The sequence below is a fragment of the Ascaphus truei genome, chromosome 1 (assembly GCF_040206685.1).
Source record: "Ascaphus truei isolate aAscTru1 chromosome 1, aAscTru1.hap1, whole genome shotgun sequence".
NCBI lineage: Eukaryota > Metazoa > Chordata > Amphibia > Anura > Ascaphidae > Ascaphus > Ascaphus truei.
Window position 1 is genome coordinate 76089552 of NC_134483.1, and position 26836 is coordinate 76116387.

The 26836-nt window shown below is 41.5% G+C and overlaps 1 protein-coding gene across 3 annotated transcripts in view; it reads left to right on the forward strand.

Moving 5' to 3' along the window:
* Positions 1 to 26836, forward strand: part of NDUFAF2 (NADH:ubiquinone oxidoreductase complex assembly factor 2) — a 118718-nt gene that overhangs the window by 74284 nt on the left and 17598 nt on the right. For all 3 annotated transcript variants that reach the window (XM_075589746.1, XM_075589738.1, XM_075589729.1), the window contains one exon: positions 13436 to 13476. In XM_075589746.1, the coding sequence (XP_075445861.1) occupies positions 13436 to 13476 (41 nt within the window). The remainder of the gene's footprint in view (positions 1 to 13435; positions 13477 to 26836) is intronic.

Genomic DNA, 26836 nt, shown 5'->3' on the forward strand with positions numbered 1-26836 from the left:
GGGGGAGCGAAGAAAAAAAGAGAGGGAGGGGGAGCGGAGAGAGGGGGGGAGCGGGAGAATTCAATGCCGGGCAACGCCGGGTATATCAGCTAGTATATATATATATATATATATTATGTATTCTGTATAAAATCCCCTAGTACATTTGGGAGTTATGTTACCTATTTGGCGACTTGAGCATTTCACTCGAAGAAGACTGAGCCCTTCCCTAAATTTCATATATTTAACTGAATGAGTGCGAAATATACGGGAATCTTTTTTGTTTGCCCATCTTGGGTAAACATTTATGTGCCCTATATGGATTTCCTTCCCGTTTGCACCTCAGTTGTACTATAATCATATTATACCAACTAATATTGATAAGGTTGAACGGTAGGACAATCTCTGTGTCTACTGTTAGAGTTGAGAGACCTCACAGCATTGAAGGCTCACAGAGCAGCCTGGTTCATGGATGAAATTGACAGAAACAATAAAGCTGAAATTCCTTGAACTCATCCCCCTTTCTTATTGTTTAAGTATCTGATGGCAGGGGTTTCCTTGTGTAAGGCTGCAGTCGCTCTTCACTGAGAGACTCTGGTTCAGAAGAATTTGTTATTTTTTTCAAAAGAGGACATTTTGTACTTTTCCATAGTGAATGTCAGACCTATTCCTGCTGATGAACCAAGACGAGCAGAACAGATTGCTGCTTTAGGAGACGGCATTTGTATATGTATTCCATATGGTACTCTGCTTATCTGTTTTATTGTTGTGTTAGAATCAAAACAAAAACCTTTTATCTTTTATCATGAAAATCTGCAGATAGCGCAGTGCAAATTATAGCGCTTGAGAATCTCTTTGTACATTTGTTATTAAGAAATATAATTGTGTATTGATGAAAAGGAGCCAAAAAACAAAATCCTTAAAAATGTAAAACAGATTTTTTTTCCCAATGTATACTCAACATACTGTATTGCTATAACCTGATAATAAAATACAGAAACATAGCAGTTTGAGATTGCACTATACAGGTAAAAACATTTTTTAAGTGTCTTAATGAGAAGGATCCCTTGTAAACACGCCAGTGTTTCTAATAAAGCATTGTGTGGTTTGTTGCCAACTTTCAAAAGCTAATCGTTCTTTTTTTCAGTGCTGTATCTCTTGGATGCACTCTGCAAATTACTGTTCCATAATTTTCATGCTGAATGGTCACCTACTGTATATGCTGATAGAATATTTCATTTACCGTCTCCTCCTTGTGTCAGCAGCGCTCCTGAAAGCATATCCGTCATTGCCAGTGCCCATGGAGATTTGGAGAGTGCATGCCTTTTACTGCCTGCCTCTTCCATCCTTTCTATTTCCTGTAACATTTAGTGATTAATGGCAGTTTTAATTTGCCTGCTCACTTTTACGCTCATTAAAGTGTATTATGTGCTGGTAGGAGTATTAAAGTTCAATGGAAATCTCATGCATACTAATCAAAATGCAAATAAGCACAGATGAAAGAATGCCAGGGTCTCAAGGTATGAAATGTCCAGTTATCTTTGTAAGCCCTGCTTAGGCATAAGTAGCATTGTATAAAACGGGCTGCGTTCTGAATGTACCACACTGATATAATTGGCAGTGGAGAGCATAATTAAACACACAAAAAGGTAATGGCACTAATCTAAATCTCTTATTAAAGGTACAAAGCAAAAAATACAAATCGGATAAATTCTACGTGCCTGTGGTTTTTTTTTTTCCCCCTCATTTTAGTTATGCTGCAGTATTTTTACATGGCTATTTGATCCTAAGCTCAAAGTATACTAATTGCAGTGACCTGTTTAAAAGGTTATTTATATCTGGGTTATTCATTCCTTTTCGTTACAAAAATCTATCAGCCATAAGTACTTTGTGATATGTAGATTGTGGTATTACTGGCATTTTAACTGCATTCAATTCCTTGTATATGACTAAGGAGAGTCCCACTACAATCCCTGACTTGTATCGCTCACTTTTTTTTGGCACAATTTCCTCTATGAATGGGAAGTGAGCTTTTACAAGTTCTTGAGGATTTCAATCTCTATTAGCTTGACCCTAAAAATAACAAAATCCAGACGCAACTCCAGTCACTAAATCAAACCCAACTAATTTCCAAACCTACACTGACAAACCTTAAATCGCACAACTATTCCTTGCTAGACTGGATTTTATCCTCTAGTCCAGGGGTGCGCAAAATTCCTGCGCTGAGCCCCCCCCCCCACCTGCTCTCCTCGGTTGCGCTCCCCCTTGCCTCCAATGAAGCGTCAAATGACGCTGCAGGGTCATGTGACCCGCGGCGTCATTTGACGTCACGTATTCATGTTAAAGGGCGTTGCCATGGAGATGCGCGGACTGAAGCCGGTAAGTAAATTTACTGAGGCTTTGCATCCTGTGTGGGGCCTCTGTAACCAGCCCCTCTCCCCAATAAAGTCTTGTGTCCCCCAGTTTGCGCACCGCTGCTCTAGTCCCAACAGAACCCAATCCTTTGGTATCCTCCCTCACATTTTCAGTGGCCATGCATTAGTGTACTGTATTGTGTAAGATAAAATCAGATAACGAACGGAGAACAAAAACCTAGATTGGGCACTCAATACATCTGGTGGGTGATGAATGAACAAATTAAAACGTAATTTTATTTACCACTTAAAATATAGGGGAGTATTAAACGCATGGATCCTAAGTATGAACATGCAATGCCAAGTTCTGGATCACAAATATATTGATTGCCAATACACTCTAGATAGTGGCTACAATAAGCCACTTGTGAGAGTAACCAGTGGTAAGCAACTCTACTGCAGTATGTGTGTCAGTACATAGACCCTGAGATCACAATAAAGCAACGAACACAAATACTGATGCGGATGCTAGCCAGGTCTGCCAATCGCCAAAAAACCATGCTAGTGGCACGTAGACACAAGTGGCTGGGTAGGTGTGTACCATAAAAGTAGAGCAAATGGTGGTATAGATACACGTTGCTGTGTGGTATAATTTGCCAGAGCAGGGTATATGGATATAGTTCAGTTCACCTGGATAGATGATGAATCTCAAGTATAGCGAACCTTCATGTGCGGGGATATATAGTCCCCAAGCCATATACTGTAATATGGCAAATATATATGACTGAGTTACACACACTTAGTACACTAAATAGAAAGACAAGCACAGCTTTAGTTTGAAGCAGGCCATCGCCCCTCACCATGAGTAGCACTAGGTATATGCAGAGAGGTTCACATAGTACAAACCTCAAGGTAGGTGGTTAAGGTAGGGTTAAACAGCACTGACCCAACACCTGCTCTGTTAGTCAGGGCTGGTCAATAAAGGGTCAGTGCTCGTGAGAGGGTAGAACAGTATACAGGCATAGTATAGGTACACTAATGTGCACCCTACTGGTATAGTGTAGGCAGAAAGAGAAAAAACCTCTGTTTACAGCTGCTCCTGTAGACAATCCAGTCATAGAAGCCACTTATAATTATTCTGCACGCAGCAAATGCCGGTGGATAGTGCCGCCAGCTGACACGCCAGTAGGCATGTGAGTCATGCGCGTGCACCCGTTTGCCTGTACTTGCCTTTGAAAAAGCGTGGTTACGCGAAACGCGCGCGTCAGGCAAATGGGTGCATGCGCATGACTCGCATGCCTACTCGCGCATCTGTAGTTGTGTTCGTTGCTTTATTGTGATCTCAGGGTCTATGTACTGACACACATACTGCAGTAGAGTTTCTTACCTCTGGTTACTCTCACATGTTTTTGATTGCCAATACACTCTAGATAGTGTTTTGCAATCAATATATTTGTGATCCAGAACTTGGCATTGCATGTTCATACTTAGGATCCATGTGTTTAATACACGTTTTACTCCCCTATATTTTAAGTGGTAAATAAAATTACGTTTTAATTTGTTCATTCATCACCCACCAGATGTATTGAGTGCCCAATCTAGGTTTTTGTTCTCCGTTCGTTATCTATTTATATCCACCTAGGGAGCACCTACATCCATTCCCTTGACAGCTGCGGGCTCCCCCTATAGTCTCTAAGATAAAATCAGACCACCCCAATCAAGCCCACAACCGTTTCTGGCTGATCTTACCAACTGCCTTTGATACAGAACCAACTTGATACCTGACCCCGTTTCTGCGCTTGATTGTTTCCAAACAGAGTTCTTAAAACTCTGACACCCTTGCTCCACTACGCAGAATAAGAGTATGGGGGGCCCACCCTCCGTGGGTTACAACCGACCTTCTTGCGCTTTACCATTTTAGGGATGCCTTGTGGAAAAGATACAAAGTAGCTTGTACTACCAAGTATCTTAACTACAGATGCCTGCGGAATACATGCACAAGGCAAACAAGACGCGCAAAAGCCCATTATTACTCTGACAATCTTTACCAAAATACATAAAATCCAGCAAACTTCTGGAAGATCATCAACAATATATTTGAGCCTTCTAGCCATCAACAATCATCTAATAACAAAAAGGATGATGATAGTATGACAAATCCCAGTGACATAGCTAACACATTCAATGAATACTTTGTAGTTCGAATGGTGCTTTGAAAATTAGGTAAGAAGCACAACCCAAAAACATGAAGCTCAACCTGGGAAAACCCCTATAGCCCCACCCTCTTCCAACAATGCTCACAATTTTCAATTTGTCCCAGTATCTGAAGAGGATATTACACAAGCGCTCCTCAAATTAAAACGAAACAGCCAATGTGGACCTGACCTAATGCAATCAAAAGTCCTACGACTCGGGAAACTGCCAGAGTTTCCCCAATCTTCAAAAGTGGGGACAAAAACATTGTCTTCAACTACAGGCCAATCTCTTTTCTCCCAATACTATCCAAAGTCATGGAAAAGTGTGTCCACTCCCAATTAAGCGATTACTATACCAAGATAAATCTCCTAAGCCAACGCCAATCTAGCTTTCACCCAAAATACTCCATGGTAACTACCCTCAAAGTTTTCAGTGAGACCCAGTGTGGAATGGAGTTTGGACAACTTACGGGTACAATATTCCTAGATTTTGCAAAGGCTTTTGAAAGCAGGGCCACCGACAGGGGCGAACAGCCGAGACTGCTGCCTTTGGCCTAGCCTCCCTGCCGGCAACCCTACAGTTCACTCTCTTTACAGGCAAGGCGGGCTCTCCCTTTTCTAGATGCAACCCCATCTGTCCCTTCCTTCCCTCCTGCAGGACTGAAGGGTCCGTCCCCTTGCTGGGCACCACCCATCTATCCCTCAATTCCCCAGGCCCTTTGGCTGGCTCCGTGGGCCTGCAAAGCCCTTCTGTACACCGGCCATATTGCTCCTGCAGGACCATCCAAAGGCCCCAGGTAAGACCACATGCCCCAAGCCCCACTTATACCACCATCCCAGCCACCCCCCCCCCCTGTATTTGGGCAGGGAGGCTTAGTGTGTGTGTATGTGTGTATATATATATATATATATGTGTATATATATGTGTATATATATATATATATATATATATATATATTTGGGGAGGGGGTTTATTCTGTGTGTGTGTGTGTATTTGGGGAGGGGGCTTAGTGTGTGTGTGTGTGTATTGGGGAGGTGGGAGTTTTAGAGGGAGGGAGGGAGGGGAGATGTGTGGGTGTAAGAGAGGAAGGGGAAGAGGGAGACAGAGGGGGGAAAGGAAAGGGTGACGGGAGTGTAAGAGGTGTGAAAGTAAGGTGTGTGTAAGAGAAAACTGGGGGGGCGTTCTCGCAAGGCCACTGACACGTGGGTAGGGGGCCCTGGTGGAAACTCCTGGGCCACAGGAAAGCTGTGTGCGGCGCTGATATTTAGTGTTCATTTTATCTTGTTAAACAAGCTCCACTGCTGTGGAATAGGGAAATATGCTATAAACTGGTTTCACTCCTAACTGTAAATGGAATTCAGGTGATTCGGAATCAATGTTCTCTTAGAATCCATTTTGTATCCCCAGACTGAACTGAGAAAGATTATGGAATATAAGAAAAACACATTTAAGAGAAACCGTTAATTAATTTGTAGGAAAGTTAGAACAAGTGAATTGTTTATAGTAAATTTTGATACAAGACGAAGTTTGTCCAAGGCCAAGATAAGGGTATAGGCTTTGTGCCCAGACTTTTTCAAGAATTGTTTAATTGTATTACTGTTTCTTACTAACAAGCTATGCTGCACAGGTTAAATTAGTAGCTAGGAATTACTATATGAATCATGCTTCTCAGTAGATGTGTCAGAACAGAAAAATACATGGCCCAAGTCTATTTTCCATTGTTAACTTGTCCTTGCCCATACGAACTGAATGAAGCTTGTTATTGGAGAAGGAGTGGTTCAATTCCTGGTGTCTGCTCCTTGTGACCTTGGGCAAGTCACTTTATCTCCATGTGCCTCAAACACCTAAAAATAGATTGTAAGCTTCACTGGGCAGGGACCTGTGCCTGCAAAATGTCTCTGTAAAGTGCTACTTAAAACTAGCAGCGCTATACAAGAACATGCTATTATTATTATTATTATTATTATTATTATTATTATTATTAACTGCCCCAAGAATAAATTATATTTGGAAATGTAAAAATAAAAACCTCTCTGGATCTGTATTTTCACATAATAAGGATCTTAACTCCTACCTATCAGGTAGAGCTCAACATGTCTACCTCGGGCTCTAATTCCAACCTTTTTCTGAGGCCACTACTCTTTTCGGTCTTCATTAATGATCTAACTGCAGCTTGTACGGGAGCTTCAATGCACATATATGTGGATGACACAATCTTAGGCCTGGGACATAGTAAATTTAAGCGTCGCTGAGCCGCGCTAAGCAGATGCACAAAGCCCCTGCATCTGTCATCAGCGCGGCTATAGTTTCCCCCTCCGCATGCGTGCGGAGGCTCAGAAACTTTGCCGAGACAGGCAGGATTCAAATTTGCCGCTCGGGGAAGCGGAGGAGCGGTCACGTGACCGCTCCCATCCAATGGATTTTCAGCAGGCGAGGCAGAGCAGGAGCGCGCCTCAGCGAGCTTCTATTTACTATGTCCCAGGCCTTATATGTACACAGCCCTAGCCCCTCTGACCTTGAACACGTACTTCAATCTGATTTTTAAAGACAACTGGATTTCCCAAAACAAACGGTTTTCAAACACTGACAAAACTGTAATAAAGGTATTTGGGACTATTAAGCTATATTTCTAAAGCTCCCAAGGATAGAGCTGGTTCTGATCTGTAGCTCCAACACCATTCTATCTCCTGTCTCTAGTTCTAAATATCTGTGCATATGGTTTGACTTCCATTTAACATTTGGACTACATATTGATTTTTACATCTACAACCTATGCCAAACTAGGTGTACTTTATAGGAACAAAGCCTCTCTAAGCTAGCAGGTCAGAAAGCGCATCAAAAGAGCAGGTGCTGATGCCAATGATAGACTATGCGGACATTAGTATATGGTACAGCACCTCAAACTCACCTTGGCTAACTAGACATCCTCTACAACTCAATATGCCGCTTTGTCCTACAATGTAACTACAACACACATCACTGCAAAATGCTCAAACTAGATTTGCTATCACTTGAGTCTAGGTGCAAAGTGAATTTTTTCTATCTTGCCTTCGAATACTTTCTAGGAAAGCTACCCACCTATCTGAACAAACTCCTCACCCCTACCACATGCAGCACTTATGACCTGAGATCTGACTCCAAAAGACTGTTCATGGTTTCAGGGTTCAACAAAGAAACGGTTTGCTCCTCCTTCTCTTACCATGCACCTAATAACTGGAACAATCTACCGGAGACTCTCAAAGGCGCCACCAGGCTAAGTTCTTTGAAGACCTCAGCGGTCTCCCATTTTAATCGGGTCTTTAACTGTTACATATGCTTATAACATATATTATCTTTAACTGCTCATGCAATGTCTTTAAATGTAATGTATAACCCTGTTAATTTAATACATTATAACCTTGTATTATTATGATAACTATGTACCCAGGACATAATTAAAAACGAGAGGTATTACTTCCTGGTAAAACATTTTATAAATAAATAAGAAGTGTGATGCTTGCTGTTGCGGTCTTGCCTCCCGCTATAAAGCCCCCAGATAGTATTGTCCGCTCTATTGACTACTCATTTATTGCTCCTCATGTTTATCATTGATTTACTGTAAATAGGTACATCTACTTTCTCTAGTATTGTCATCCAACACAGGGAGAGAGATTGGTGTCCTTAATAGATGCTCCTTTAAAACTAATATTTTGAATCCTCAGTTGATTTTGGTTGTGCTTTATTATACTGTATGACCTGGTCATGCCCAATTGTAATATTTGGGGCTAGTATCTTGTCAGTGGACTCTATCCACATGATATACTGTAATCCCTCACAGCTGCTGTCAATGTCCATGTGCCTATAGATCAGTTCTCACTACATGACTTGGTGGCTTTAATTAGCCTTTTTATTTCTACAGTATTTTCGGGACTGTTTGGGAATATCAGACGTCTTTGCTCAATTTATTTAGTGTCCTTTTTACTTCATTTGACGAATGTATTGTTTTCCATTAAAAGAGTGATTATAGCCTACTCCCCGGTCAGGCTCAGTAACTCAGGTAGCAGGATGTTACTTTTAATCTATAGAACAATTGGATTTGTGTAATCAACCTACAAATTCCCAGCTGTGTTCTGTATGACCCTGCGTTAGGTGTCTCACCCAATGTCTGCACCCAAACTTGCTAAATTGTCAGACATAACATGTTTTACTGTCTTGACTAAGTTACCATACTGTAATCTCTACATTTTGATCTACATTGCCTTTATATCCGTGTCTGAAAAACCTATACTAGCTTTTCTGGTTGTGACCCTAATTCAGAAATAATGATTCCCAAGTCTGATCAGTTTAGTCTGAAGCAAGGTAAAATCAAAGTTAATTATGGGGGCTCTTCATAAAACACTTTGACACTTGCCAAGCAAATGTCAGTTGTGCCTCTGTGTTAACCAAGCATAAATGATTAACACTCATTGGTGTCACCAGGCCTCACTTCTCTCTTGACCTGAATCATCTATAATCACCTAAAATATTGTCTGCCTTGCTTGCAAAGCTCACTAACCTTGAATAAACCAGAAATGCCAAGGGGAAGGGTGCTAGGAAATCCCATAGAAAGTGGTGGAAACTCAAAATGCTAAGCATGAAGCTTATTCTTGGATGTTGCATATGTTTGCCTTGGTGAGAGAGTCTATGATGGAACAGTGTAAAGCAGCAATATCTAAACATACAATGAGCATGAACCAGATGATCATGAGACCTGTCCTGACCTTGTGCTGGATAAGTTGGCTTCAAAGTCGCACTATGACGTTTGTCTCGTTTATATAAGAATATATACTCAGAGCTCATCAGCAGAATGTTCTCTGAACAAGAAACCCCGTACCAAGGCAAGAACATTGAGTTTGGATTTTTTTTTTGTGTGTGTGTGTGAATTTGCACTCCGGTACATTTGGAGTACGTGTCTGATAGCAGTGGTGTTCTGGGAAGAAACACTGCTCTGTTAAAAGATAGATTCTCTTCTAAAGAAACCATGGAAGATAAATTGCTATACTATTGAGTTAATCTGGAAGCCAATGATGGCTTCGGCATGTGTGTCCAGAACAGCTGGGAGAGAGCAGCCACCACGGAAGAAAATATTGGAGTCCGTGTAATTGAGGTAGATCCTTGAATTTTCTTACTGGGCCTATGGATTTACATTCTAGAATATATATTTACATGCCGTGCCTTCAGCTCTGTGCGTAAGGAAAGTGGTCATGTATGAAACATTGGGCAGCAGACTTTTTTCTTCACACTGTAGACTCTCTTCACTTTGGTAACGCTCTGAACTCATTCACGATCAATTTCTTAAGAGGAAGGCATTTTGCCCCAAGAAAGAAACAAAAAAAAATATCAGACTTCATCTGGTCTTCATTCAGCTACTCTGTAAAAAAGGCATGAAGATGTATAGCAGGCAGAATGTATTCATGATTATGAATTAGCCAACCTCTGCAAACCAGTTGTAGTGGCAGAATTCACAAGGGACCATGGAGGCCCTAAATAAAAAGAAATTAAAAAGGAATTTGTATGGATTTAATGACCCCATCATGGAAATCTAAATCGGGAGATAATTGCTTCTTTTTCACCGATTTCCTGTGTTCACAATTAAGAGCGCTTGTACAATCTGGACATTGTTTGGGCAATGAACATTTCTTAAACACTCCTTTATTTAGACAACCAAAACTTCAATGTTGTTCTTTTTTTTTCTCTGACACATTAAAGTGGGGGAGGGAGTGGTCTGAACTGCTTCTAAATGTAGCTCAATTGACAAATTCTATTAGAGAAGCAGGAAAGACCATTAGTCACCTTTTTCAAATGTATGGACAATGTAGGCAGTAAAAAGCTACATGAAGTAAATATCTTGTACAATACAAGCACACTCATCAGGAAATTGGTCCCTTTGCTGAATTGTTGGCCCTTCTTGCACTCAAGGCATTAAAGTAAGTTAAAAATAAATTTCCAAAATGAATGTAACCTTGACATTTGGAAACACTTAACCATTTACTTTCAATTGTTCTAAAAACTAGACATGTAATATGGTTTTGCAAAATAGATAAGAATCTGTCATTACTCAGATTGACAAACTACAAGATTAATTTCTACTCGCAAGCAGTGGCCTTTCAAATACCAATTTATGGTACAGTTGATCTTCGTTGTAAAGGTTATGTTATCTAGCACACATCTTGAACTTTCAACTTACCTTGCTTTGTTGGAAATCTAATAAATTACTACTTGTGTTGCCTGAGCCTAGATTAACTGAGTTACTTCTTCTTCTTCTTTTTTTTTTTTTTTTACTGCTTTGGTGTCACTTACCAATGTGTCGGAACTGATCAATGAATTTCTCTGATGCGGCGAGTGTTAATTAAAGTTGTTTTCTTGTGAAGATGTCTCCATCCTTGCAGGCTCTTTGAACCATAGATTTCTCTTGGCTACCTAATTAACCCCTAATAGAATTTCAAAGGACAATCAATTATATGTTTTTTCCCACTGACATTGCTTGAACTGTAAGGAAACAAACTACATTTGCTATGCCGCTAAATATGAAATGAAGAGTGGGAAAAATGAACCAACTTTTGCTCATAGAAGCTGGATTCCTGACCATGTTAATAACTGTCAGGAGAGGTAAATGTGAAGAATTGGTACCATGTAACATTATGCCATGGTCTTGTTGTTACCGATTAGATCTACTGAGGTAGATATCTTTTAGTATTGAACAGTAATAGAAAATATTGTGTGCAAATGTACCTGGTATGATTTTAAAATGTCTTTAGACATCAAGGTGCATATTTATTCAGTGTATTCCTATCTCCTATTCTGCTTCCAATGGTTTAGTTTTGTAATAGTTTCCTTATGCGTACTCTAGAACATTTCCCATGTTTTAAATGTTATTTATTTTTAACAAAAATATAATTACTTTATAAATAGAAGGGTCGAGTGTTTTAAATCTGTCTGTCTCTCTCTCTCTCTCTCTCTCTCTCTCTCTCTCTCTTTTCCTCTATCTCTCCCTCTCTCTCTCTCTTTTCCTTTATCTCTCCCTCTCTCTCTCTCTTTTCCTCTATCTCTCCCTCTCCCTCTTTTCCTCTATCTCTCTCTCCCTCTTTTCCTCTCTCTCTCTCTCCATCTTTTCCTCTCTCTCTCTCTCTCTCTCTCCATCTTTTCCTCTCTCTCTCTCCATCTTTTCCTCTCTCTCTCTCTCTCTCTCTCTCTCTCTCCCTCTTTTCCTCTCTCTCTCTCTCTCTCTCTCTCTCTCTCTCTCTCTCTCTCTCTCTCTCTCTCTCTCTCTCTCTCTCTCTCTCTCTCTCAAGAAAGTACACCCTCTTTGAATTCTATGGTTTTACATATCTGGACATAATAACAATCATCTGTTCCTTAGCAGGTCTAATAATTAGGTAAATACAACCTCAGATGAACAACAACACATGACATATTACACTGTCATGATTTAACAAATATTTAGCAGGTCATAGTTTTAGAGTTGGAAGTCAGAGTTTTTTTTCTTCGGACAGTTCCATGATATGTGACCCTTCTGGCCACAGTGGAAACAGGTGACGCCACTGAGGTCGGCCTCGGTCCAGTAGGTAGGAGATACAATTAGATGCAAAGCCAGAGAAACCATTCACAGACATGAATGGCTTTGCATCTGATTCCCATGCTGTGCTTTAACGCTGTGTTAACAGCAAGCATTGGCTTATATGGGCTCCATGTAACAATGTTTTTTCAGGCAAAAGGTGACATGATGTGCTCATTTGCATGTCTTAAGACATATGAATGTGCTCACAAGTGATCTTTTTATTTGCTATATGCAATACAGTGGAGGTTTCTTTTTGCCTTTTCACCCACCATAACTTAAAACGTGATGGTAAATCCTACAGCCTTAAATTGCAAGGCCAGCAGTACAACCAACTTCACACTGATGATACCCATTGTATTGTATTGTATTGTATTGTATGTCTTTATTTATATAGCGCCATTAATGTACATAGCGCTTCACAGTAGTAATACGTATCACATAAATAACAGATAATATAAATAAGAGGTCATGGGAATAAGTGCTTTAGACATAAAAGTAACATTAAGGAAAAGGAGTCCCTGCACCGAGGAGCTTACAGTCTAATTGGTAGGTAGGGAGAACGTACAGAGACAGTAGGAGGGAGTTCTGGTAAGTGCGTCTGCAGGGGGCCAAGCTATATGTATCATGTGTCCACTATAGGTTTAAACATGTCTGTGAATGGTTTCCCTGGCTTTGCATCTAATTCCCATGCTGTGCTTTAAAGCTGTGTTAACAGCGAGCATTAGCTTATATGGGCTCCATGTAACAATGGTTTTTCAGGCAAAAGGTGACGGTGTGCTCATTTGCATGTCATTTCCCAGAATCCTTTCTGATATATATCTAGATAGATATAGAAATATACTGTATATATCTTGGATGTTTAGCAACAGACAACACAATAGATGGTAAGATATATTTCTCTCTATATACAGTGCTTTTCAATAAGGTCAAAATTATTGGAATCCATCCAGATACTGCACTGGGATTGGCTAATTCCTCTTTTATGAGTTATACTGTTCTATAAAGCTCCCATAGTCTCTGAAAGCACACACGTAAATAACAATCAGGTAATGGGAGCTATTAGAGAAGGTTTCTAGATACTTTGGGGAATATCTCAGACAGAGATAAACATTTTTTGAAGATCTTGAAAATTCATTAATGGACCATTTGTATAAGGCTGAAAATATAAAATCTTCTGAGAATTATTGTGTTTGAAGATGCTTGCAACTTAAACGTTGTTCTAGTCTTTTGCACATATCTTTGCAACCTACAGACTTTCTCTTCTTCTTTGAGACTATATTCCTTTCTATTTTCTGGAGCCCTTTCTAACATTCCTTCTCTTATTTTACAGCTTGGATCCGAGGCAAAAGGAAAGACCCTCCAACAATTGAGGTGAGGTGCAAAATGTTTATCCCTGGCCTGAGTAATGGGCTACAGAGGAAACGTGCTTTTCAACCACACACTGGCCTGTAGCATAATATGATAGAGAGGACCTTCTCTTTCAAAGCACTGTTCATATCTGCGATCAAGCAATAAGCTGTAGCTAAAGTGTAGAGACAGAATCCACATTTCCCAGAACTGCCACATTTGTGTCTAGCTTGGGTACCATGACACTGGAGTACAGCATGATGCCTAGGAGGAGAGGACTGGGGCTCAAGGGAATAGGATACAGCAAAAAAATAGAAGAAAACTAGATATATAATAAGAAGAATCCTTCAGTGGAAAATATAATAATCTTGAAAGGCGTGACCCATATGCAATTGTGAGAGGAATAACTTGAGCAAGTATAAAGGAGATAACATGAACTTCGTAAATCTTGCAAGAGGATAGCGTTGCACTAGACTCTTAACGCTAGCTAGAGAACAAAGCGCATTGAGAAACCTCCAATATCAACATGAATGTCCAGGATAAATTAGATATTAATCACATAGACGTGACTTCTCGGCTCCACAGATTTCCAACGTGCAGGGCATCAGTCCAGGCGTGCGTCGCGCAGGAATTGCGAAGAGAAAGATTTGGCAGGCAGCCAAGAAACGCCGCAGCAGAAAAATCATCCAGCAAAGGTGGGTGAAATAAAAAACGATTTATTCGCGGATGGTAGATCACACTGGCATGTTTCGCTCAAAAGAGCTTTATCAAATTGTGATAAAGCTCTTTTGAGCGAAACATGTCAGTGTGATTTACCATCTGTGAATAAATCGTTTTTAATTTCACCCACCTTTGCTGGATGATTTTTGTGGTGCAGAGTTTCTTGTCTGTCTGCCAAATTTTTCTCTTGGTAATTCGTACAAAAGGCCAGTAATGAATGTGATATTTTTTTAGAACTTTTACATACGGGATCATAGGGCTAAAACGCGGCGTTGTAAAAGGTAAAGTCCCCGCCATCATTTTCACTTATTTGCTCTGGAACACACAATGGCCCATTGACATTTTCACTGCCAAAGGGGGCAATACTTCTAGGCTTCATAGTCATGTGATTGCTGGCACTGTAATCTCATGACTCTGGAAATGCTTCCTTGTGCTCAAATAGAAGTAGTTTCTCTCTTCTGTTCCTGTGGCTCCCATGAAGGGCTGAGCTGTCTTAAAATCCAAGTGACATTCACTTAATGTCCAGGCAAAGCATTTATATTAATTTATACTTTGCGGAACAGTGGTTCAAAAGGTGTGTGTGTGTGTGTGTGAGATTCAAAGCGTGGTACACTCACAGTATCTGATATACTTGCCACTGGTGCTCGGCAACAGTGGTCCCACAGTGGTGTAGCAACCACTGACAGTCCAAATGTACAAGTAACAGTGACACTCAAGTGGTCTTGTCTCCCACCCTTTCTCTGTCATTCTCTCCCCCCTGCCTGTCATTTTCTCGTTCTCTCTCTCTCTCGTTCTCTCGTTCTCTCTCTCTCGCTCGCTCTCTCTCGCTCTCGTTCTCTCTCTCGCTCTCTCTCTCGTTCTCTCTCTCGTTCTCTCTCTCGTTCTCTCTCGTTCTCTCTCTCGCTCTCTCTCTCGTTCTCTCTCACGCACACACGCATAGCAGGACGCGCACACACACAGAACAGAGAGACAGCCTCACCCCTCTCCTCCATGCTTATCCCCGCCCCCAGGCTCCATACACCTCCTCCTGATTGGCTACTGCTGGGTAATGCAGCCAATCAGGATGGAGGAAACTACCCAGCTCTCTCCCTGCCCAGTTAAATCCCCTGCAGTGTTAGAAATCTGCCACCCTCGGCGGCCTGCAAGTTGACCTAATGGTTGAGCCTGCCCTGAATCCAAGCAATATCCTACGTGTTTTTTTTTTTTTTTTTAAATAGTCGTTCTGTAATATTAGATAAAACTTACTAGCTTTTTTTTTTTTTAATTTTAAAATTCAACTCTTTCTGCCATTTTTAATGAGTTTTAATATACTGAGCATCTTTTGATTTTTAGAGCAGTTTTCAGCTCACATCCCCAGCACTACAGGCATACCCCGCTATACAGACCTTCAATTTACGGACCCTCGCGAGTACGGACATATTTACAATAGCACCATTCCCCTGTGTCCGTACGCTCGCTTCGCAAGGGTTGAACATTTCTTGCATGCTGGTCTGCCTGACACCATCCAACAGGCAAAGATAATAACCAGGTGAAATTATAATTCTACAATTACATGTGGGACATAAAGTATTTTCCCCATGACCATCGTGATTGATTTCCAAAAACAGCCCAAACTCCTTGGTGGATATAGAATTACTCTCGAAGACTAGAAACAAACCGTCTTGAACAATGCAGGCCTCCTCATTTTATCTTAAGCTTGCTTTTTGTTTACGTATGACAACTGAAAGTGTCGATTTTAATATATGCCTTCTGAAAAGCCACATAGCCACATACATCTTTTGCAGCCTTCATCGAATTTCTGAATACCCAATTTTAAGTTATGGATATACAAATGTGATCACAATGAACAAGCAGACACTTAGGTTTGAAAACACATTACAAAGAATGTCCTTGGGATTCAACCTGCTGTATTTCACAGACTTCTCCACTTAATCTTGAAATGAAAAGGTAAAGCCAATCAAACCATCCACAATCTTGCATGTTGTCGCTAAGGACTCATCAGTGTAGCCCTAATCAAGGTCTGATGTTGCGAAAATGAACAGCAGGTTGCAAACCAGGCACACAGCATAGGTAAAAGGAATTAAAAAAAAAAAGTGACCATTCCTACTTTTATTGCACGTTTTACATATTGAAAGTCACAATATGGTCACGTTTTGTAATTATAAACGTAAGCTAGTCTGGCTGGATCAAAATAACTTTGAGTAAATAATAGGCCCTGCAGGGCCCAAGACAAAACGCTGGCAGCAGGGCCCCCCTGTTAAAAAAATTTTTTAGTGACTTATCTAGACAATCAGCCCTCCTCCTCCAGTGTCTGCAACATGATGTAATGACGCCATTGCATTGCCATGGCAACACGACGCTGCAGGAGGCGGCCTGCAGCGGAGATGGTAAGAGTGAATACACCCCCCACACACACACCTACCTCTCTGCCTGTCCGGTGCTCCGTGCGCCGACAGGAGGGAGAGGAGCAAGCGCGGGGCCCAAGGTGTGTGTGTGTGTGTGTGTGTGTGTGTGTGTGTGTGTGTGTGTGTGTGTGTGTGTGTATATATATAATACGATACCGTGTTGACGTTGGAATGATGTCTGGTTAAATTACAATATATTTTTTTAACCAACCTTTGGAGTGCTGCCTTTGATATTCGTCAACACGGTATTGTATTGCCTATTTTATTATACAGGATCTGCACCCACCCTATTGATTGACCTGACGGAGTGCTACTGTATCCTATTATGAACCAAGTGCACCCTCTAATTGCTTCATTTGACTCTGCTGACTTAAAGGGTTGAAGATTACATTGATTGTTCTTGTGACTATTTTCGTGACTTTCTATTGGTGACTTCTGGAGGAGTTTGATGATGTGGCTGGCATACTCGCAAGTATCTCTGATACGGTGAGTTTTAGCGATACAGAAATCGCACAAATTAGATATACGGATGACATTCAAGCTGTCTTTGGACCTGACAAGCCTTCTGACGTGTTCAATGACCTCATTAAATTGAAGAAGAAAGAGGTGGATTTTTATCTACATGGTGTGACTATTTCACATTGCCACAAGGAAGGCCTTATTCCTAGGAGCTTCCGTGTGAGTAATCAGCCAACGATTGGCCGGGAGGACCCCATTTTTTGTAAAAAAGGGATAGGTATCCTTAATAAATGCTCATTCGATTTAATGATCTTAGTAATTGAACAGTCTAGTAAGGAACTGGTGAAAATCAGGAATAATATAGAGACCATCACCCAACAACATGGAGACACACTAGACTCAGATACATCCACAGATTGGCAAGATAAAATTCAAAACACTATTGATTCATATAGGGACAATCTTATTAAGCATAAGAGAGAGAAACTTAAAGTGGTTAAAGCAGATTATACCGAGAGACACGTATACAGGTGGTTGTTGGGAATTAACGAATCCAATCAGACAAAAGGTAGACAGAGGAGATTTATTTCTAAACACAAAAAAACACCAGCCACTAGTGGTACCTGTAACACAAGTGACACTGATCAATCAGACACTCAGGATACAACTTCTGCAGGGTCCTCTTTTTTAGGACAAGGAACCCCTCCCCCCCCATCCCCAAATCAGGCGCATTAGGCGCAAAACCCGGAGGGGTGGACACAAGAGCAAGATTCCAGTAAGGCAGGCGACATCCAGAGGAACACACAAACACAAAGCATAGAGTGTGTAGTCTTCAATATGTCCAAATATACACTTAAACCCGCTGAACTTAGCCTTCTCAATAAAGGCCTCTCTTTTGTTCCCACATTCAAACAAGATCCCTTTGAATGGGAAATTGATTTATACCTTCTCAATAGACAACTTAAACTTTAAAGATTTTTTCAGCAGATCCACTGGGAGTAGAACCAATGTTGATCCTGTTGATCTCACTGGCAAATTCAAACCACGCAACACTTTTGACCCTCAGACACATAATCATAGTATTCATACCTTCATGCACATGATAGAACTAGATACCAGGGAGAAATTAAACAATTACAAAACCAGTTATTCTAATCTGTCCGGAGAAGAATATAAAGCACTCAAATCCCTCAGCACAAATACTGACATTATCAACAGATCAGCTGATAAAGGCGGTGGAGTGGGAGTAATGCCTTATACTTACTACAAACAAGAGATTGAGAACCAACTAGGGGTCAACACACATTACAAACTTCTTAACTCGGACCCCACAATTGGCTACAAAAGGGAGATAGATACCATTATAGATTTTGGTCTTACTAATAGATGGATTTCGGAGGAGACTAGTAAATTTCTCAAACAAGCCAGTCCCATCATTCCTGTCATATACATTTTACCTAAAATCCATAAATATATCACAACACCCCCAGGAAGGCCAATTATTTCAGCTCGTGGTTCATTAACTCATCCCCTTTCCCAATACGTAGATTTCTTCCTTCAGCCCATGGTCGCGAAAATGAAAACATACATAAAAGATACGACAGATTTTATTAATCAATTAAGTATCTTTACTGACATCAATGATGATGTAATTTTGGCTACCATGGATGTCGCAAGTTTTTATTCAAACATCAATCACGCTGACGGTATTGAGGCAAGTAGAGAACATCTTTTGAGCTCTGACGCATTTACTGGCCCTCTCCCTGATTTTTTGCTGTTATTAATGGACGTGACCTTATACAAAAATTATTTCAAATTCGAAAAATAATTTTTATCTACAGCTCATGGGGACTGCGATGGGGTCTAATATGGCCCCATCATATGCAAATTTGTTCATGGACTCTTATGAACAAAAACATTTGTGGGAAAATAAGCAGTACAATAAGCATATTACCAGGATTTTCGCTTCATTGATGACCTGTTTCTTCTCTGGTCAGGGTCAGAGTTAGAATTATTGACATTTGTTGACATGTTAAACAGTCTACCCTCTACAATACGCTTTACACTTAGCTTTAGTAGAGTTGAAGTAGCATTCCTTGACACAGTAGTCTACAAAGATAATGGGCATTTGGCAACGAGGATTTATAAGAAAATCACAGATAAAAACACCTTGCTATTTGCATCGAGTCACCATCCAGTACCTATGAAGAAGGGCTTGCCTTTTTCACAGTTCTTAAGAGTTATAAGATTTACAAGTGATCCCTCTAGGTTGGAGATAGCTTTGGAGGAAATTAGACTATTTTCTGGAACGTGGATATGACTATCAGGAGGTGACAGTGGCTCTACAGGGTGCTAAAAACATACAAAGATCGACAATGCTACAACCACAAACCATCAAGGCATACGATAACCGCTTCAATATTACGAGCACTTACACCACGGCATCTAGCTAAATCAAACAGAGTATTCTGCACCATACCCACATTCTGGCAAAGGATGAACAAATTGGACAATTTTTCAAGGAACCGCCAAGGTTTTGTTATCGTAGAGGTCGCAATCCTCACAAAAGCAGATCCTGTTTCGAAATATGCCAAAAAACAGTCCTGGCTCAACAGACCGATGGGAGTGTACAAATGCAGGGGTTGTGTTAATTGCCAGTACATGGTACTTGGCAAAACATACCCACACCCTCATCAGGGACATCGTATCAAAATCAAAGACTTTTTGAATTGTGACTCAAAATTTGTCATCGACTTCATCAGATGCCCATGTGGGCTCTACTATATAGGCAAGACTATACGCATGTTAAAGGAACGACTGAGTCTTCACCGATCTGCCATTAGAAAGAGAACAAAGAACAAAGAAGATTTAACCCAAGAACCAGTGGCTCATCACTTCAAAGCAATGAAGCATAGCCTCGCAACCCTGCGCTGCATGCCAATTGCACAGATCCATGCATCTCCAAGAGGAGGGACCACAGTAGAGCTTTACTTCAACTGGAAGCAAGAACCATCTACAGTTTGGACACACTCAGTCCACGTGGGCTAAACGAGGACTTCACACTGAGCTGTTTCCTATAACCTGGTTGTCCAGTCATTGATTCGTCCACATTAGGTGACTTATCGTCCAAAGGATTGGAGTCTATTTGACTGTGTTTACTGTACTGGTTTGGTTTGTGCGCATGAACGGCGTTCCTGTCCATATTAGGACTCTTTACGTTTCCTGTACAGGAATGCAATTTTGGTCAATTATTCAATATTTGCCGATATTATTGTTGCACATTTATCTCGCTTTCTATGTGATTCAATTGCCTTTTATTCCCACTGTACTCTAGGTATGTTTTACCAACAGTGAATCGGATGCCGGTTCCAGATTATGTGACTCTTAATGCTCTGGGTTAATTCACTTCACTGTTACGCGTTATGTCTTGCCTCCTTTTTCCCAGGATACAGTTGTTTTGCTACATAAGATGCCTTTCGTGGACTAAGTGGCTTTAGTGGCAATCTGCCACTTATCAGCCACATTATGAACTGATTATCTTCACAGACTTTTTGTTTACTAGCTCCTGATACCAGCTATCTTGCCAGATACACTGTATACATATGGATTTGATCATGCCAGCCCACCTCATCATTTATGTACATATTTATTATTAATTTTTTCACTGTTTGTACTCTTCTGCTTCTGTTTCAGTTATGTGCAACCATCTGACTTAATACATTTATTCAAAATGCCTCTCATTTGTATTAGCCCCCCTGGGGTTGGTGTTACATCCTTTTTGCAACATAACACAACATTGGGCACTTTCAGACATTGTCAGGCATAGTAATAGGGCATAATTTGGTCGACCAGGGATGTATATTCCCATCCAGCTCGTTTTCTGCACTTAATCTGACTGCCCATTAGCGCTATTCAACAGTTTGAGCATGCGCAGTTGCACCTACATCGCGATCGCGTGCTTCTCCTGCAGATGCATTAGGCTGCGGTCCCAGTCACTGCTACAGCGCACACCTCGGCGTGCGCTGTGCGTGTAGCACCACCCCTCAATGGGGCTGGGCCCAGTACTCACCTTCCCGCTGAAGGTGCAGCCGCGCTGTACTCGCAGTTTTTTTTTAACTCAATGGAATTTAGTTCAGAACTGGCGACGGAGGCGTGGCCACGCCACCGCCGTCGGTTCACCCAATGAGTGGGAACCAGCCGCGTGAGGTCATGGCCATGCCCCACAAAACCCCGAACACGCCCCCTTCCCATCGTAATCTCCCTAAAGATCGCGGGTAGCACTGTGCACGCGCCGCCCCCCCCCCGACTCCCCCCACTCCCTGGACGGGCACGCGTGTCACAGTGATCACTGGGACCGCAGCCTTAATTATTTATTTCCTTCCCTCTCAAGAGGCTCGCACATGCGCAGTTCGCACACCATTGGCCTGTCATGCGTTCCATTAGCCTCAGGCGCCCTCTCAGATTGAGATACACGCGACGGAGGTTCTTGCTGTTCACCTCTGACCCGCGCATGCGCAGTGGGTGCGTTTCACCACACGGGCGGGTCCTTGCATTTCAGGCAACGCTGGAGGCTTGGCAGGTATGTGAGAGGCAATCATATTGTATGTGAAGTACTGTTTAATCATTGATATATGTTGCACCTGTTTGTTATAGGTCTTTGTAGGTATTTATGTGTTCATGTTCACTTTGTAAGCACATCACCTTGATAAAGGTCCCGCACGTGGATCGAAACATTGGAATGATGTCTGGTTAAATTACAATATATTTTTTTGACCAAACTTTGGAGTGCTGCCTTTGATATTCGTCCACACGGTATCGTATTGCCTATTTTATTATACAGGATCTGCACCCACCCTATTGATCGACCTGACGGAGTGCTCACACACACACACACACACACACACACACACACACACACACACACACACACACACACACACACACACTGTGTGGTGCTTTACCTGTGGCTCTGTCTGGACCTCCGCTGCTGGGAGCCCGGGGTGTACCTGATCCATCTGGTGACAGTGCCTCCACCTGTGAGGGATCCTGACCGCACTGGATAACCCCTCCACAGGACCCAATGCAATAAGATCACACACTTGTATATAATAACAGTTTACTGAACACATGTATAACTAGATATATCATTAACCCACATACAATATAGGCCTCACACGGCCGTAGCCCCACCATGCCCTCCAACCGTAGTGTCCACCCCTGATGGGATTTCCCCAAAGTACTGAGGTGCCCCTGGACACCCAACCTCCCTGGTGTCCACAAGAGCCAACCCACCCAATGTGTGAGACAGCGCTGCCCACAGTAACTGAAAGTGTTATAGTTGGTGCACGTTGTGAGGTACCTGCCCAGGTGCTCCAGCACCCGGGTATGGCCGAAGAGCAAAAGGGATCCGCTGATCCAGTGATGTCGATGTCAGTGAAGTCTCCGCCTCTGCGTGGGGTGAACTCCGGTAGGAGGGTATCACCTTTGATAGTCTATGATAGTGCGGTGGTGGTCTTGCCCCAGACCACAGTCAGCAAATCGCTGTGCGTCATCTTAAAATGGCACTATATACTAACTGTATACAGCTAAAGGGGAAATGTCCCTAGTTAAGGGTTTCCCTGTAGCAGCCACAATCTGATTAGGTGAGGGGGCCTATCTTGGACCTAAAGGGTTAATTTGTCCTAGTCTGGATGCCACGGACACCCAGACTCTACCTTCCCTTTCTCTGTCCTGGATCCAACTGCCAGACACTCCAACTGCCAGAATTCTAACTGCCATGCATCTCTCAGCTCTATTGGCTGAGCTGCGCCGCGTGATCATCCCCTACAGCATTCTGGGGAGTGTAGTTCCCCTGCTGTGCTATAGTCCTAATGGTCGCCGCTTGCTACTGTGCATCCCCCTGCACTCTCCCAAGCCTCCGCTGCCTATGGAAAGGTAAGGGGACAAATGGGACCCAGGAGAGGGACAGATAGAGAGATATAGATATAGAGAGATATATAGATATATATCTATCATACAATACCGTTCACACAAAATCAAAGGACAGCACTCGGTCGGGTAAATAGGTTTGTAATGTAAACAAACCTAGGCACAAGTAACCGATGTTTCAGTCCCCAAACGGGACCTTTCTCAAGGTGGTGCAGTGAGGGAATGATTGTGACATATACCCCTAAAATAAAGTGAAGCTCGTGCCTGAAACCAAAAACAATTAAATCAGGCAAAAGCCCGCCAAACCTGCGCTCCAGCGATCTCTAATGTGCTGATCCGACCATTTTGAACCATGTTGTCGGACATCGTTCTCGGGGAGTTCTTGCACATGCGCAATGCATATCTACCTAATGTATCTTCACTGCGCATGCATGGCTCGTGTTGGCCGTTACTAGGAGGAGTGAGGCGTTCCTGAGGTGTATGCCACACGGAGACTATTGAAGCGTGCAGCTTCACTCGTTTTGTTGCTGATATTGGAAGTCCTGCGTGAGAATAGATCTACAGGCTGGAGTGTTACATCGCACAGGCTTCCAGTTTTACCAGTCAGGCTGGCTTGCAATGGTTGGATGAAAGAGGGAGATCGATCTGTGTGTATCCAGATCAGCATAATATTGCCACCGAGCAGCATATCAGTGGGGCGCAGCTGACAGAGTGACGCGTGCACCTTTTGGGATTGTCTATTTTACACACTACTGATGATATCGTTCCTATGTCTCCATTCACTGCTATTGCTTGGTCCTAGCTTTCAGTCATTTCATCTTGTTACTGATGGGTATGATCTGGCTACATTTTGCAACATTTTAAAACCAGAGACAGAACATAAAACACAGACAATGCTCAGTTTTTAGCACATCCAGTGAGACTCATACACGGTACAGTGCCTAAATATATATGTATAAATATCTAATAAGTAAAATGGTCCATTTTACTTATTAGATATTTATACATATATATTTAGGCACTGTACCGTGTATGAGTCTCACTGGATGTGCTAAAAACTGAGCTTTGTCTGTGTTTTATGTTCTGTCTCTGGTTTTAAAATATATATTGCCATGCTGAGTAGCACTCCTCTGTGACACTCATATGCTTATATATATGTTGTGGTCATTTTGGGGGTTCAATAGGAGCTTGTTAGGTGTCCAGTATGTTTTACATTTTGCAACATAACAGAATTGTTTATTCTTCAATCAAGATCATTTATCATTATCGGCTGCAACATACTTCATTATACCAGCCTCAATTAGTCCCCATTTTCACGTGCTACAGGCATTAGGGACTTTTACCAACTCTACTCCTAATCCTCCTCATCAGTTTGTTCATCGAACACTCAATTGGTATATATGTATATACTCTCTCCATTTGTGTACTTTGCTATTTATTATCTTGTGTTTGTCATACCTTGTCTTTATCCTTTGGGACCTTGTTTTTCCCTGTTATTTAAAATATATTTCCCAGATAGATATATATATATATATATATGTACAATAGTGGTCTGCGCTAGTGTATGAATAACCAGAAATATAATGGTATCTAAATGCTAAATAAATATAAATTATAAATATAAAAAATTATTCCAATATATCCTTAAAAAATGAAATTAATATACCAATATTGCATAATAGTCAATGTCTAATAAAAAACAGCTAATAAATACAATTTAAACAAAAAAATATATTTGTGTGGTGCTGTGAACTTTCCTTAATCTGCTCAATGCAGATAGTCCTATGGAGTCCATACAAATTAAGTCCAATGATTGGGGAGTGACAGTAGCACTAATAGGACAGACAGGCAGCTTCTTTAAAAGGGCACAACGACCTCCCTCTCCACCTGCATAGAAAAATAAAAGAAGAAAAAAAGCGCCAAATCCTAGTGCATTACTGTGCAAAAATCGATATATTTAATTCCCAAAAATCTCAATAAAAATGAACTCACAAACATAAAACAATTAAAAGCATTGTATGAGATATACTCATGCTCCTAGGACCAGGAAACGCTGCTCTGCTGCTGCTCTGCTGCTGTAATCACTTCGTGACTCCACTGGATCAGAATGCTGCCTCCGTTGTTCACCGCCTGCAGGAACTGACGTATCCCCTGAAGAAGTCAGTTAATCTGACGAAACGCGTAGGGAAGGTGTGCAGTGGACTTTCACAAACGCTTGCCACTGAACTGCTACGAATCTCTACCGATCCGGTGTCCAGTACAATTCCCGTGACGTCATCCGCTGGTCCACGGCATCTACCGTCCCCGGTGGGAACCAAGGAGCATCTGGTGGTGTGTACCCGGTGAGAGACCATCGCGGAGTGCCTGATACGTCAGTTCCTGCAGGCGGTGAACAACGGAGGCAGCATTCTGATTCAGTGGAGTCACGAAGTGATTACAGCAGCAGAGCAGCAGCAGAGCAACGTTTCCTGGTCCTAGGAGCATGAGTATATCTCATACAATGCTTTTAATTGTTTTATGTTTGTGAGTTCATTTTTATTGAGATTTTTGGGAATTAAATATATCGATTTTTGCACAGTAATGCACTAGGATTTGGCGCTTTTTTTCTTCTTTTATATATATATATATATATATATATATAAATCTATATATATAAATAAATAGATAAGAGCAAGGCACTCCGTCAAGTAAATGAGAGTGGGTGCAAATCCTATATGAACCAAATAAGTAATACGATACCGTGTGACCGAATATCAAAGGCAGCACTCCACGAGGTAGTCAAAAGATTTTGTATTTAGTGAGACATAAAAAACCAACGTTTCGGTCCTCCAAACGGGACCTTTCTCAAGGTGATGTACATAAATTTATATATGTATGTGTATATGTATCAGTACCGTGTTAGCCGAGCTTTAATAATCAAAAATGAATAGACAATACTGTTCTGTGGCTAACGAAATGCTTTTATTTGTGCGAGCTTTTGAGATCTCTGATCTCCTCTTGCAGCGATGGTACATTGTATGAAGCAAGGTTTCACATAAAAACAGTGCATATAAGAATGTTATCTGTGACTGAAACCTAACAACCAACCCCCCCCCCCCCCCCCCCTCTGTGTAGTATGCGATTTATGACTTGGTGTTAAATAGTCCCTGAATGTTAGTGATGTAAGAGTGTGTGTCCTGCAGCGCTGCAGCAGCCGTAATGGAACAGTGAAAGGGGACCCAGGGAAGACCTAGCTACATAGGAAAATAACAAACATGAGGCTCACTATCTCAAACGTCTAAATGAATATGTAGGGGATTATAATTAACTGAATAAAGTGCTGCAATGGTACCAACATTATTCCAATGATATCAGTGCTTTTGTTCTAAATGGTATGTGAGAATAACTTTTTAAATTTTGTTGGTTTAAGTCCATTCTGATATTTTATAACTATTTGTATCATCATTTCAAAGATATTTAAAGTTTGGGTGTAAAGGTCCAAAAGCCTAACCAGCAAAAGTGCAATGACCAATATCAATGCTTGGTAGTTACAGCATGAAAACCTTTGGCATGACTATCTTTGTTGGTATTGAGGGCTACAGGAACTATATTGTGTAAAGGGGGCTGCACTTTGAGATTACACTGCTAGGGCTTTCCTCGGAAGTAAGAATGTCTTGGGAAGTTTGGTCCAGTGACCAGTCTCAGGACTACAGTAATTTACATATGGCAAAGACCCTGGGGATCAGCAAGACCATGTTCAAATTGAAGGGTGGGACCAGAAGTAGCTCTGCATCCTGCTTTTATCATGTCTATTGTGCCTGTTTACCAGTTGCCGTTTTTTTACACAAGATTTGGATACATGGCTTCCTTAATACTTCGGCCACTAAGAGACA